This window comes from Bidens hawaiensis, unplaced genomic scaffold, assembly GCF_021521415.1.
Source record: "Bidens hawaiensis isolate Kalapana, Puna unplaced genomic scaffold, B.hawaiensis_p1.1 tig00041686_1, whole genome shotgun sequence".
In the NCBI taxonomy this organism is placed as follows: Eukaryota; Viridiplantae; Streptophyta; class Magnoliopsida; order Asterales; family Asteraceae; genus Bidens; species Bidens hawaiensis.
The window spans coordinates 84,548-98,784 of NW_027505732.1; the positions used below are offsets into that span (position 1 = coordinate 84,548).

General features: G+C 35.0%; 1 protein-coding gene across 1 annotated transcript; it reads left to right on the forward strand.

The window, feature by feature from the left end:
* The first annotated feature begins 12,068 nt into the window (after positions 1-12,068).
* On the forward strand, positions 12,069-13,710 carry LOC143615020 (protein NLP7-like). Its single transcript, XM_077088280.1, has 3 exons — positions 12,069-12,541; positions 12,837-12,884; positions 12,970-13,710. Exons 1-3 carry the CDS (start codon positions 12,080-12,082, stop codon positions 13,708-13,710), a joined length of 1,251 nt encoding a protein of 416 aa, XP_076944395.1. The 5' UTR covers positions 12,069-12,079.
* Positions 13,711-14,237: the final 527 nt, after the last annotated feature.

Below are 14,237 nucleotides of genomic sequence, written 5' to 3' on the forward strand. Positions count from 1 at the left end.
TATGCTACACACAAATCTAACAATACACATATGATACACCCAACAGCAGAGAATCCATCAAGAAACAAATCAGGGGAAAAGTAAATGCAAAAAGTAAAAGTCATCTGACCGTAAGCCATAAATAGCAAATCCTGAAATCTAATACAATAAAATGAGAAAGTACCTTTAGAACCTGTGTGGCTAGCTTCTTGTTGAGAATGTCAGAGAAATGGGAACATAAAAGTAAATGAAGAGTTGAAAAAGTAAAGGTAAAAGCATGTCAGCATTATACGTGGCAGAGAAGAAAATACTGTGGCATACAACAACAGTAAATACAAACAGCTGGCATATGTTAATGTAAAAGCAGAGAAGAAAGTTGGAGGGGCAAAAGAGCAAACATATGTTTTCACATGGGTTATTTATGCAACTATGAAACCTATACTGTAGCTATAGGTTTCCTTTAATATATAGTTAATATTTATAATTTAGAATAAGTACTTTTTAGTTAAGAAGAAAATTTAAATATAAGATTGATCAAAATATTGAAAGTGACCTAATTTAAGATGTGGGTGGGTTATTTTACAATAATGTTTTATCGTATATTACGTATGTACCTTCCAGAGCGTTAGATTACAGAACACGTGGTGATAGTTTCATAAATAACTCAAAACTAGTTCGTGATCAAATTCATTGATTTTGATCCAAATTCTGAACTTTGTGCTCTATCTCATCCGAAATCTAAACCCTAATAAGAGCTTAAAGTATGAAATTTCATCAAAAACCAAAATAAAAATACAACTTCATTGAACATCAAAAATCTTCAAATTGATCAAAAAATGATGATTTAATCAATCGAATTGATGTGTATGAGGCTTTAGAATCATTAATCGATTATGAAATTGCAGAATAATACATTCAATTGTGCTCTAATTAGGGTTAAAAATTACGTTTAAACGTTCTGAATAAAACTGAAGACACAATGTATATTTAAACGTCCTGACAAAAAAACATACTTTAAACGTTCAAGTCAAAATTGTAAGACACTCAGAACAAAATACGAATTACACACTTAACACGTTCAGAAGAAAATCTAAGAAATTCAGAATAAAAAACTAAGAAGTTCAAAACAAAACATAAAACGTTCAGAACAAAAGTCTAAGAATTTCAGAACAAAAATTAAAACGTTCAGAACAAAAATCTAAGAAATTTGTAACAAAAAACTAAGAAGTTCAGAACAAAAATCTAAGAAGTTACATAACAAAAATATAAGGAGTTTAGAACAAAAACACAAGAAATTCAGATTAAAACTTTAAACACTCAGCACAAACCTTTAAACATTCACAATATTAGAACAAAAAATCAAACTTTCTATAACATGAAATTGGACATTGAACTCACTTCATATAATCTCGTAATCATCAAATAATCATTTATCAACCATCAATTTGATCATCGTTTTCATCATATGAACAAATTGGAACGTGTTTAGGCTTTCATAAGTTGAAATTAATTTTCATATTTTCAATTAAATTGAAGTGGAGTATGCAATGGAGTCAGTGACAATGGTTGAATGAATGTAACTGTTAATTAGGATGGAAACGAATTGAAAGAATTTACAATATTACCACCACATGTTTTTTGAAATCAAGGGTGTAAAGGTGTTGCTAAGATATTATTGTATTAAATCTTTTACCTTTAAGATTTTGTATATATAATAAAACTTTCTCAATTTGATATTTGAGAGCATAATTGAATTATAGTTAAAATAAAATCGGTTGTGAAACCAAACCAATGTGGTGATAAATAATTATACTATTATTTATAAAAATTGTTTTTACTTATATAAAATTATATGTAAGAGTATATAAGTAATTCAATTTTTAAAATTTATTTTTAACTATACATATTACTTTATTTGATAATAATTAAAAAAAATAGTTATATAATTGCAAATCAGTTTAAATTATGTAACTTGCTGGCTTATATTTTTTAAGTCTTGAGAAGGCTGGTTTGACCCGTACAAAAAGTGGGTGGGGTGGTGTTTCCTGGCGGTGTTGTGAAGTCGCCTAAGCCATCCCCTACGCCCGTTGCTGCTCTCACCACCCTAAGGCCGAGTGTAGTGGGCGTTAATTTGGGGCGAATTGGGACGATAATTGGGAAGAACACCGCCCCCCGGCGATAATTGGGCAAAAAGGGGCGGGGGCGGGATTAACTTGTTGCGATGGAGAAGAATAATAATAATATTATATTTAAATGACCGTTGTGAAACGGTCAAATTTTTTTAAAAAAAAATAAACAATATATATATATATATATATATATATATATACACCCTTCTTCTTTATTTTATATCCATTTTATACACAAACCATACCCAAATTCTTACAAAAATAAACAAAATGAATCCTAGAAACAACCCGAACCAACCAAACTACCAACTCCCTGGTTTCGGTCAAGCGTACGGTTCGCAATCGAGCCAACCGAACCAACCGAACTACCAATTCCCTGTTTTTGGTCAAACGTATGGTTCGCAATCGAGCCAACCGAACCAACCGAACTTACAATGGAACCCGATGAACCCCAACCAACCGAGCTATCCGTATCAACTTTCCGACCCGAACCTAAACATGTACGCCAACTTTCTCAGCCCCCAAAACACAATGCCGGCGTTCGGTTCTACACCACCGGAGCCGGTTCAAACAAAAAGCCGACCCGTAAACACACAAAAAAAAAACAACCAGGGGAGTCGATGACGCAACGTGATCCATACAAGCATTGGAGCGAGGAGGAGGAGGTGACCTTTGCAAGGGCTTGGATCGTCATTTCGGAGGATCCCGACGTCGGTAAGTTTTTTAATATTAAGTATTTATTAAAAATGTATTTAATGTTTATTAAAATATATACTAATTGTGACAAATAATTTTAATTTGTAGCTAACTTTCAAGCCACCGGGGTGTTTTGGAAGAAAGTATTTGAAGCTTGGCTCGATATAACCAAAAAACCCGAAGACTACCGGGGAAAAGAAGCGGTTCAAGCCCACTGGAAAGGGCTTAATGTCGATTGTCAAAAATTTGCCGGGATAATTAACCGGTTGCAGGGGTCCGGCTGGCGTAGCGGGCATAACGACGTCGACATTATAGGTCAAGCCTTGAGCGACTTTCGAGCTCAGGGTCACACTGTTGAGCGGCCCGGGAAACCGTTCAAGTATTTGAGTTGTTGGGAAAAGCTAAGTCGTTGCTCGAAATGGAATGTGGTACCAACCGTTCCGGCCGCCCGACGAACCGGCTCATCCCGGCCTTCAAAAAGGTCGAAGACATCGTCGTCGACAAATCCGAGCACACCAAACACACCCTCCGATGCTCGTAGCTTCTTCCTCGACGACACGGTTAATTTAGCCGATGATTTGAATATACCCGATGAAGATGAGGTAGAGGAGTTGCCTCGACCACGCGGGAGATCGAGGAAAAATAAGGGGGAAGGTTCGTCGTCAACATGATTCAATACGGAGCCCGTTGAAATAAACAAGTTGGTCGGTCGTTTGTAAACAAATGCCACCGTAATTGGAGCCGACCTTCGAGCATCCAACAAACAACAAGAAAAGTTGAACCAGACGTTCGAATTAAAACAAATTAAAGACGACTACGAATCCATCAAAGCGGAGGGGTTTCACGAGGATGCCGCATTATTGTTTCAACGCTGACGTGAAAAAATGCGCGAATATTACGGATATTAGTTTCTTTTTTAGTTATGTTTTTTTTATTTTTTTCTTTAGTTATGTTTTTTAATATTGTTAGTTATGTATTTTTTTTAGTTATGTATTTTTTTGTATTTATTTTTAATTTTAATGCATTTTTATTTAATTATTTAAATAAATTGGTTTTTATTTAATTAGTTTATTATAAAAAGAAAATAATAAAAAAAGAAACTGTGGCCCCAACTTGTAGCCCCTACACCATTACACCCCAAAAACAAATTTCCACTCCATGCTGACTGGGCGTCACGTGTCACAATTCGCCCCCAATTGTAGCCTCTCCACTACACATAGCCTAAGGGGCCCCTTTGTCGAGTTCTTTTTTTCTTTTTCTCTTTTTGAAAATTTAATATAAAAACAAGTTATTGATCTAACTTTACTAATAAAAAAAAATAATGAGGATGATGTGGCAATCCCATGTTTATTCTAGGCCTAATCTCTCTTCTCATTTATCCTATCTATCCATGGGTTATGGAGCAAAACCATATTGACAAATGAGTTATAATTTCCTTTCAAATTCTCTAATTTATTATCTCATTCATCTCAACTATTCGTTGGTCATGGGCCAAAATAATTTTGGCAAATGGGTTATAATTTTATTTCCAATTCTCTAATTTCTCAACTTATTTATCCTACATATTCATGAGTCATGAGACAAAACAGTTTTGAGAAATAGATTATAATTTCTATTTTAATTCTCTAATCTCTCAGCTCATTTATCATAGTTATCCACGGGTAATTGGTCAAAACAATTTTTATAAATGTTATATATAAAAAAAGCAAATTTGTAAATTTGAGATTTTAGACTTCTTATTGTTCATACTATATATTTTATCTTCTGTTTAAATATAATTCTGTTAATTTCTTTTAGATAATGGATTTTTTTTATTTTTATTATTTGACAAATCACGTGTAATACACGGGTTCAAAAGCTAGTTTCTTAATAATTAAACAAAATATTAGTCATTTGTTCTTCTGGATGCGTGGGCCCTTCAATTTTGAATTAGTAAGAGAGAAATTATTTATTTTTTAATACTTATTTAAAAGAACATTTTAGTGGTATATTTTAAATTATAAAGGAAATTTGGCCTTTTTATATGATGGATGTCAAGGACCTGATTTCCAAAACAGCACAAAAATATGTGGTGCATGCTCTTGCAGTCCTGCAAACTTGATTGTATATAGTTCACACTTAGTTCAAAACTGATCTTAGTTCAAAACTGGAACAAGAAAAGAGTCAGTCTAGCTTGAACCGGCTCATGGTTTGCAGAAACATCAATATCAAGCTGCCGGAGGAACCTACACCACAACGACGGTAAGTACCTTCATTTAAACTTATATATATATTGATCATAGCAGATTGCTTCAATAAGATTCATCAAGATCATTCTCTCTTTTATTGTCTTTGAACTGGAATATAGTTATTTAAATTTGATAACTTAAAATATATAGCAAGAAACCAAGTATACTATATAAGGGAGGTGAAGAATCCATGAAACTTTATGCTCTGTGTTGGACGAAATAATTTCTTGATCCGTCATTGCTGAGCTAATTCACAAACAATACTTCCTTGAAAAGACAACGGTTAATACAAATCTAGTATTTCAACTCTTAGGAGTTAGACTACTGTTTTTTATTAAATTTTACTACTTTAAATGTACTTTTTTGTAGAGTATATTATAGTAACATTTTTTTTACGTATAAACATTTCTGATCACCATACTGATATTTGCGTCCCATATTGTCATTGAACTAACGTAACATTTTTAAAAAATCTACCTTAGGAAAAATCCTAACAATTTAGCATATATCAAGGAGCTATAGACGTTGATGGCTGAAAAAGGAAAATACAATTTAATATATTCGTAAAGCTAGACGAGGATTGCTAATCCACTATTCACTCAAGCCAATTAAGGATTAATTCAGACTATTACTAGAAATTAATCCACCTAGAGTAGAAGTACAGGAAAGAAAAAGAAAAAAAAAAAAAACCCTCATAGTTGAAACTTAAAATGATGGGTCCGATTTCCTTTGTCTTCATATATATGGACCACACCGTTGGTCATAGCCACATGATCTAGACAACACCTTGAATTCAATTATTAAACAAAGACATCTTGCATTTACATACAATTATTTACAACGGCATATTCGACATGGAGCCCGGATGTCACTTGATGCAAAATCAACACATTATTTACAGTTTTATAAACAAGTTAGTTGTGTTGGACGTAATTTCGGACTCTAATTCACAAGTCGGTGAACTTGAGGGACCAAGGATGACACGTCGGTCATAGTTGGTCATGTTTCCTAATTACATCATGTTTCCTAATTGTATTGTAATTATAATTGGTAATGTCTTGACTAGCAAGTTAAGTTATTCTATATAAACCCAGTCATGGTTAGACATTATAGATGGTGGGTGTGAGGTGTAACCGAGTTAGGGTTCATCTAGAGACATACACAAGATGTAACCGAGTTAGGGTTCATCTATATGCAACCAAGTTAGGGTTCATCAATAGTCAAACCAAGTTAGTGTTTGAGAGTTGTAATCAATTATTTGAGTAATATTTTCTGATTAATATAAACGAGAGTTATTCGTTAGTTCGTGTTTGATTATCGATCCGGGACTTGAATTGGTATCAGATCCGGTTGTGCTTTGGTGTTTATCGATCAAGGTCGTGATCGATAAGGAGGAGGACCAATTTTTGGAGAAGTTGTGATCCAAGTCGCGATCCGGAAGAAAACCAGAATTTGATTGGTAAAAGAAATTGAGTTCTTTTGGGTTGTTCTCCACTTCTATGTTTTGGGCCTTTTGGCGGTTAGTCAAATAAAAGGAGTTATTGAATTGTTTAATTAAAAGAAAGGTGTTGAATTTTTTTTTTTCCTGTTTTGAATCGTAATTAATCAGGAGTTCTTTAATATTTTTTTGTTGGCTTAAAGAAAATACTCAAAAAGGAGTTTTTGGTGCCGACGTGACGTAACGCTCAACTAAGAAAACAAGTTGGTTTGTTTTTCTTCTTTATTGTTTTAACAAGTTTGGTTTAACCATTATTGATGAGTTTTTATTTATATTAAACAAGACGGTTTAATTCATTTTCTCGCAAGTTGGTTCGGTTCTAAAAAGTTGTTCGGAATTGATTGGTTTGTTCGAGTAGGGTTGCGAAGGCTCAAATTGTTTGGGTTGTGTGAGTCAACCACGGAAAGGAATCGATTGGAGCGATTCCATCGATTGAAAGTTCGGTTACCTATGATAGGTGTGGAGTTACCCGAGCAATTCGGAGTATTATGGTGTGATACCGGTGAGGAAGAAAAATGCCAATCTGTGATAGATTGATAAGAAATTGAGACCGATTGTGTGAAGCAATCAAGATCGAGACGAGATTTCGGTTGTGTGAAGCAATCAAGTTTTTTAACCAAGGTATTGATTTAAACGGCGTGCTCATGTTTTGATTCGGGAACAAGAGATGATCAAAGAAGAATGATGTTCGCTCGATTAGATGATCGGTATTGTAGCCAAAGGAGTGGTTATGCGAGTTCATACGACCGAGTGAATGGTCGGGAACAGGGTCATAGAGGTAGTCGAGTTCGGGAGAGCCGAAAAAACAAAATCATGGATCAAGGAGAGTTCCAGGAGATCAAGACCAAAATGGTTGTGAAAATCGAGAAGCTCAAGATCATGTTTCGAATCAAACATGTGAAGAAGACAAGTTTGGATTTAAAAATCCACCTATTTCAAGTTAGAAATTAGGTGGTGATTGTTGGACGTAATCTTGGACTCTAAGTCACAAGTCGGTGAACTTGAGGGACCAAGGATGGCAAGTCTGTCATTGGTTGTGTTTCCCAATTACATAATGTTTCCTAATTGTATTGTAATTATAATTGATAATGTCTTGACTAGCAAGTTAGGTAAGTCTATATAAACCCAGTCATGGTTAGACATTATAGATGATGGGTGTGAGGTGTAACCGAGTTAGGGTTCATCTAGAGACATACACGAGATGTAACCGAGTTAGGGTTCATCTAGATGCAATCAAGTTAGGGTTTATCATTTGTCAAACCAAGTTAGTGTTTGAGAGTTGTAATAAGTTTTTTGAGTAATATTTTCTGATTAATATAAACAAGAGTTATTCGTTAGTTCGTGTTTAGTTATCGATCCAGGACTTGAAGTTGGTTATCCTTGAATAGTAGAAAAATAGTTGTCAGTTTTAGGAAAAACATTTTTCTTTTGGTTAATTTATAATAATAAAAACAAAATCCCCTTCCTTGGTTTAAACTCCCTGACTCTAAGTAGTCATCTAAAATACACAAATTTTTAACATGACAAAAGCCTTGGTGAGCACATCCACAAGGTGTTCATTAGTGATACAATACGTACTCCCAACTTAATATTTCATGGCTTACTAGTTCCAAGATGAAATGGTATCTGAGTTCTATGTGTTTTGATCGACCATGCATCACAGTTTCTTTCTTAAATTAATCATCGTGGATGTCATAATAGATTGTTGTTGCTTTTAGATGCTATAAAGGTCAATTAGGATCCTGCGAAGCCATATTGCTTGGCACATTTCATCAATGGAAGCAATATATTTAGCTTTAGTGCTTGGCAAAGCAATTGTAGGATGCTTTTCAAGCTCCAAGTAACTGCTTCACTGCCTGTTAGGAACAAAGTGGCGATGCAGAAGCAACAACCCACATGCACAAACGGTAAATACGCAGAGATATAAAATAAACGAACACTACACAATAATTTTATGTGGTTCGCATCCGGTGGGGAACCTACATCCACGGACCGCAACTCGGTTATTTCATTGATAGGTGCTCAAAGATTACAAATACAATAGACATGTATACATAAAGACCTAATTAGGGTTTCTAATGTAGTCTCCATGATAACACTAACGTGCCTATTTAGAACAAGCCCAAAACGCCTTCACAAATCCTAACAATCTCTCACTTGAAGGCGTTGAGAATACTACAACTCTCCATCCAAGCACAGAACAACCCATCACCAATAACTCTAGTAATTATCTTCAATAAACAAGTCTTCTAAGCCTCCATTTCACATAAACAAGCCAAGACTTCAATCACAGAAATCCACTGAGCCTCTAGTTCGAATAACAAGCTAAAACTTCAACAACAGAAATTATCGAAGCCTCCAATTCTCCAAGAACAAGCTAAGATTTCAAATAATCCACCTAGTTGTAGCAGCCCTATTCATCAAACATGAATAGCCCATAGAAGCTCCTAAGAGATTCAATCCGGTTAACACAGACCCAACCATGGTAAAACCCACCAATGGATCATCCTAATCTCAACTGACACCTATTTACTCGCACAACCGGTTCCAGAGACTCCATAGGAAAGAACACTCTCCACAATAACAAGCATTCGGGAGAGAAATTTTTTTACCATTCAGAATTCCGGTCTCAAACCCAACATCAATGTGAAATTATGTCGGAACACCTCTTGCGTTCCCACTGTTACAAAATCCCTTTCCATGGTTTAAACCTCCGCATGGACTCAAGCTGACATCCCTGTGGCTCCATAATCCATGCTTGCAAAAATAAACCCCCTTAGCTCTACCCAATTCGGCGAGCCAAGACTTTACTACTCGTTGATTCACTCCTTCTGTCGATATATAAGCACATACCTTCCCAAAGTCTTCGATAGTAAATTCACAGATGCTTCATTAAAGTAAGTAACAAGAAAATGAAGCAAAAAAGAATCTTGAAACCAAGAGTTTTCACTTCCTTCACTGAGCCCCAATGCATCACCACAAACACATTAACAGAAGTAGAATTTACTAACTTTGGACATCGTCTCTAAAGATATCCCACCTCCATACAGCGCCACCAAGTCAATTATGCCCAGCTCTCATTGTCCATGTTATCCAAACCGATTCTAAACCAACATCCATGAGATGAATCCCTAACCATACTTCCCCGAGAAATCACATCACCCAGCACAAGATCCTGAATTCTCTCAAATATCATACCACTGATCACTGCCGAACAAGAAAATAACTTCACAGTTCCAAATGAACAAGAAGTAATAATCACAGTTCCAGACAAGCTAAAAAATGCAAACGGTTATAACAACAATAGAACTTTCAAGGAAAATAAATGGTATTACCGTAAACCCGATCAATTAACACAAACCCTAACCGAAATATCCTTCGGACGAGCAATAACTACTAAACTCCTTTTCATTTATGTCATCACTAGAGCCATTTTCTGATTTTCTCCATGTTTCATCCCATAATACCACATTCAAGTTTCTTTTAATGAACCAACCAACTCCAAAATTAAACCGTAAAGACTTCCAATCACAACCATCTCGTCTCAGTTATAATAATAGCAAACACAAAGCAGACTGAAATAATGAAAATGAAAACAGACAAAACAATGGACTGATATGTTTCTGTAATAACCCAATAATTAGATTCAAACTACAAATAGTTACCCGATGATCTAATGTAGACAAATCTGAACCAAGAAGCTGAATTCGCACAAACCCGGTTTCCCAATTTCACACTTGATAATTATAGTCAAACCCAAACTTAAACAAAACATAAAACTCTAACATGTACCTGATGAATTCAAGAGGTTAACCAAACCCTAATCGACGACTTCAAAGAGTTTACCCGGTACTAAATCCACAAAATATTAGCCACCCAATTTCAAACATGAAATGTCCTTGGTCAAAACAATCACATAACCGCCACCCAATACCCGACTATCTGCGTGATCCTAACGACTCCAAGAACTTCTCTTGCTGGTAACTGACAATTGAAGCCCTAATCTTGATCGAACCAAAACAGTATAAAAGTGGCAACTCAAGAAAGTGACCCAACAATTTGGTTAACGAAATACAACCCATCAACGTTTCCCCGTCATCAAAACCCTTCTGTCTAGTTCTAACAGTTGTCGCTATCAGCAACTTCAAGAATTAAAATAACTCTATTTACAACCGAAACGAAAAACAAAACCTGGTGGCAAATATCGACAGCTTCATGGTCTGTAAATCGAGCCTTAGTACGGATCGTACGCAATCGTGACTGCAACGGCAACAACTTCGAGTAGGAAAAAATCAAACACAAACCATCTAATCCTACAAAACTCTAATCACCTAAAATTTCTTTGAATCCGATCTTCAAATAGGAGAAATGCCAAATAACGAATAGTCTCTTCAGTGCAAATCCGCGTGTTCAACGAAGCAAAGCTCTGATACCACTTGTTAGGAACAAAGTGGCGATGCGGAAGTGACAACGTACATGCACAAATGATAAATTAACGTGCATAGATAGAAAATTAATGAACACGAGACACAAATTTTACGTGGTTCCGTCCCGGCGGGTTACCTACATCCAGGGACTGCAACTAGATTATTCTTATTGATAGGTGATCAAATATTATAATTACAATAGATAGATATATAGAGACATAATTAGGGGTTCTAACTTAGTTCCCAAGATATCACCAATGGTCCTAATTAGAATAGGTCGAAAAGGCCTCCACAAACCCTAACACTTCCTAAGCTAAATACATTAGCCAAAACACTTTTTCTATCATCCATGTTGTTGGCCCAGTTGTTATAGTGAATTTAATAAGGCTAGATTTTTCTCCTATGTTATATCATATATCAAACCTAATGGTTCTTGCTATACACCTTAAAATTCGTCTTGCGGTACCAAAGTATACTTTAGACGGGGCTTGTATAAAGATAGACACCAGGCTTACAACATATGCCACATCTGTCCTGGTGTGAGTCAGGTATATAATCCTACCTACCAAACTTCTGTAAAGAACTTATTTAGCTTTGTTGGCAGATCATCAAGTTAAAGTTTGTTACATACGTTCATAAGAGTGTCATTTGACTTGTTTCCTTCATTCCAAAGTTGCTTAATAGATTCTTGCTAGACTTTTCTTATGAAATAAGATACCTTATGATATTGATAATCATAAAAGTATATTTAAAGGAAATAACAATATTTTAAATAGAGATAAGAAACAACGGATCAATGCATGAAAATCGGACTAGAGTAATACACTTAGCTAAAACGCTTTCAATCTCCAAGTGAAATTCAAATATGCTCAAAGAAAAACAGTTTATTAGGTTGAATGCGCATGAACAACGCATGCATGGCATTTATTGAACGTATGATGTGGAACGAGTCTTGAATCAACTTTTATCATAAGTGTTCTCGCAAAAAGTCATAATGAATATGATATTTGAATTGATCAAATGGTTTGGATATGAAAAGATAAATTATATTTGATATTAACTTGGTTTTTCAACTATATAGGTATCAAGGATAGAGTTAAAAGTATTGACGCTGACTAAGAAATGAATGATAAGATAGACAAATCACTTGAGCTACTAGCTCTTCGAGACCGGTGCCATCTCATTCAATTTTGGTCACCTTCTAGCTTTGGGAAGTATAGCTTACTAAAAACTGTTGATCAACATTTTGGCACTGGTATACACAATGAAGGACTATGTAATTATAGGAGTGAATCTGAGCGTAAAAGGTTTCTTGTTGATGAGGAATGCAAAGAAGAAGACCTCATTCCTATTGTTCGTGTATTTAGGCGACAAATACCAGAGTGGACTTCTGATATATCAAATTACAATTCGGAAAGACATCCACTAAAAGATTGTGCCATTCGCTGGAATCTTCATGGATATCTGGTTCTACCGGTGTTTGATTCTATTACAATGTCATGTGTTGGTGTATTTGAATTGATCACTCCTTCTAAATATCTTGAGTGTGCTTATGAGGTTCATGAAATTCACCGAACACTTAAGGTTTCCATATAAGTCTCTCAATATGGTATTTTTGTGTTATGCGTAGCTACTCTGTGTGTGATTGTTCATGAGCCTTCATCCAGTTTTAGTCGTATTTTTTCCTTTGTTCCTTGTTTTTATCTCTTTAATTTTTATTATGAATTCTAGTATATGGTTTTATGAAAACTGTGCTACAAGTTTTATGCAAGCTGGTATGTCCAACTAGAATTAGATTATCCATATACAAACTACCTCATCTTCCTAGCATGTGCTCATGTTTATGCTTATTAACTTACAGATTCTTTTTATCTTACAGGAAGCAAACTTAACATCGCCACAAGCATTTGATAATCCTACATCTTATGTGAGTTGGGGATGGGTATTGTACTTAATTAAATATATTTTATTTTTCTTTTATTTCTAATGGTGGGAATTGACTTCATACATAGCTTGACTCCAAAAGAAAACAAAATGAGCTAGATGAAATCTTCAAGATTTTGAAAGATGTTTGCGACACTCATAAGTTACCACTTACACAAACATGGACAACGTACCTGAAGAGTTGCTTTGTGGCAACTGAAAGAAACATAGAAATGACATGCAGTAGCTTTAACGCTAGTTGCATAGGGAAAGTATGCATGTCAACAACTGGTCTACCATTTTATGTTCAAGACTTAAGTTTTTGGCATTTTCGGGAAGCATGTAGAGAGCATCACCTACTAAACTACGAGGGTGTTGTGGGGAGGGCATTTTCATCTCATGGCTCTTGTTTTTGTGCTAATGTTACGAAACTAGGAGAAGAGGAGTACTCCCTAGTTCACAATGCGCATATTTATGGGTTAGTTAGTTGCTTTGCAATCTACTTGCATAGTAGTGAACATGGTGATGATTATTTAGTAGAATTTTTTCTACCCGTCGATATACAAGAATACATAGACCTACAAAACTTGGTGCAAACAATAAAGATGCAATGTAAGTTTTCTTCTTTAGAAGTTGGAGACCAGTTGAACACTATTATGATTGGAATGGCTATGGAGGCTAGTGAAATATCATTAGCAATACAGGCTGATACCATCCAGGTGTTATCTTCTGAAGAGATAATGCTATTAGATTCAAAAAACCCACAGTTAAAGAAAACTAATGCTAATTATCAATATGATTTAGGTCAAATTTTCCATAAAAATGTATAGAGGAAATCTATTATGAAGAATTTATTACATGCCAGCATATTGATGTGTGTGTCGGAAAAAAAGAGTGCAAGTCTATGAAAATACAAACATATATGAAACAAAAGAGAATAGAAACAATTAATTCTCTTACTTATATAGGCGAAGCATCTAGGATCCATGGATCATTATTAAGAGAGATAATGCAACAAAATTTAGAAGAGACATCAACCACACATAAACGTAATGCTCATGATCAACATGATTTTAGAAAAAGTTACCCAAAGAATCAGAGTAATGCTATTATGAATAGTGAGGAATCTCCTTTGAATGACGCTATAAACTACAAGCTAAATGTAGTTATCGGAGAAAACAAAGCCTGTAATAAACAAAGGAGAAAACGTAAAATGGATTCTGTTACACCAAAAAAAATCCAACAGTATATTGGAACTCCAATAGGGAAGATTCCAAGAGACTTGGTGGTAAGCTATTTATATTTATTGTATGCTTTAAGTTTTTTCGTGGTATCCATATTGATTTGGTTTTCATTA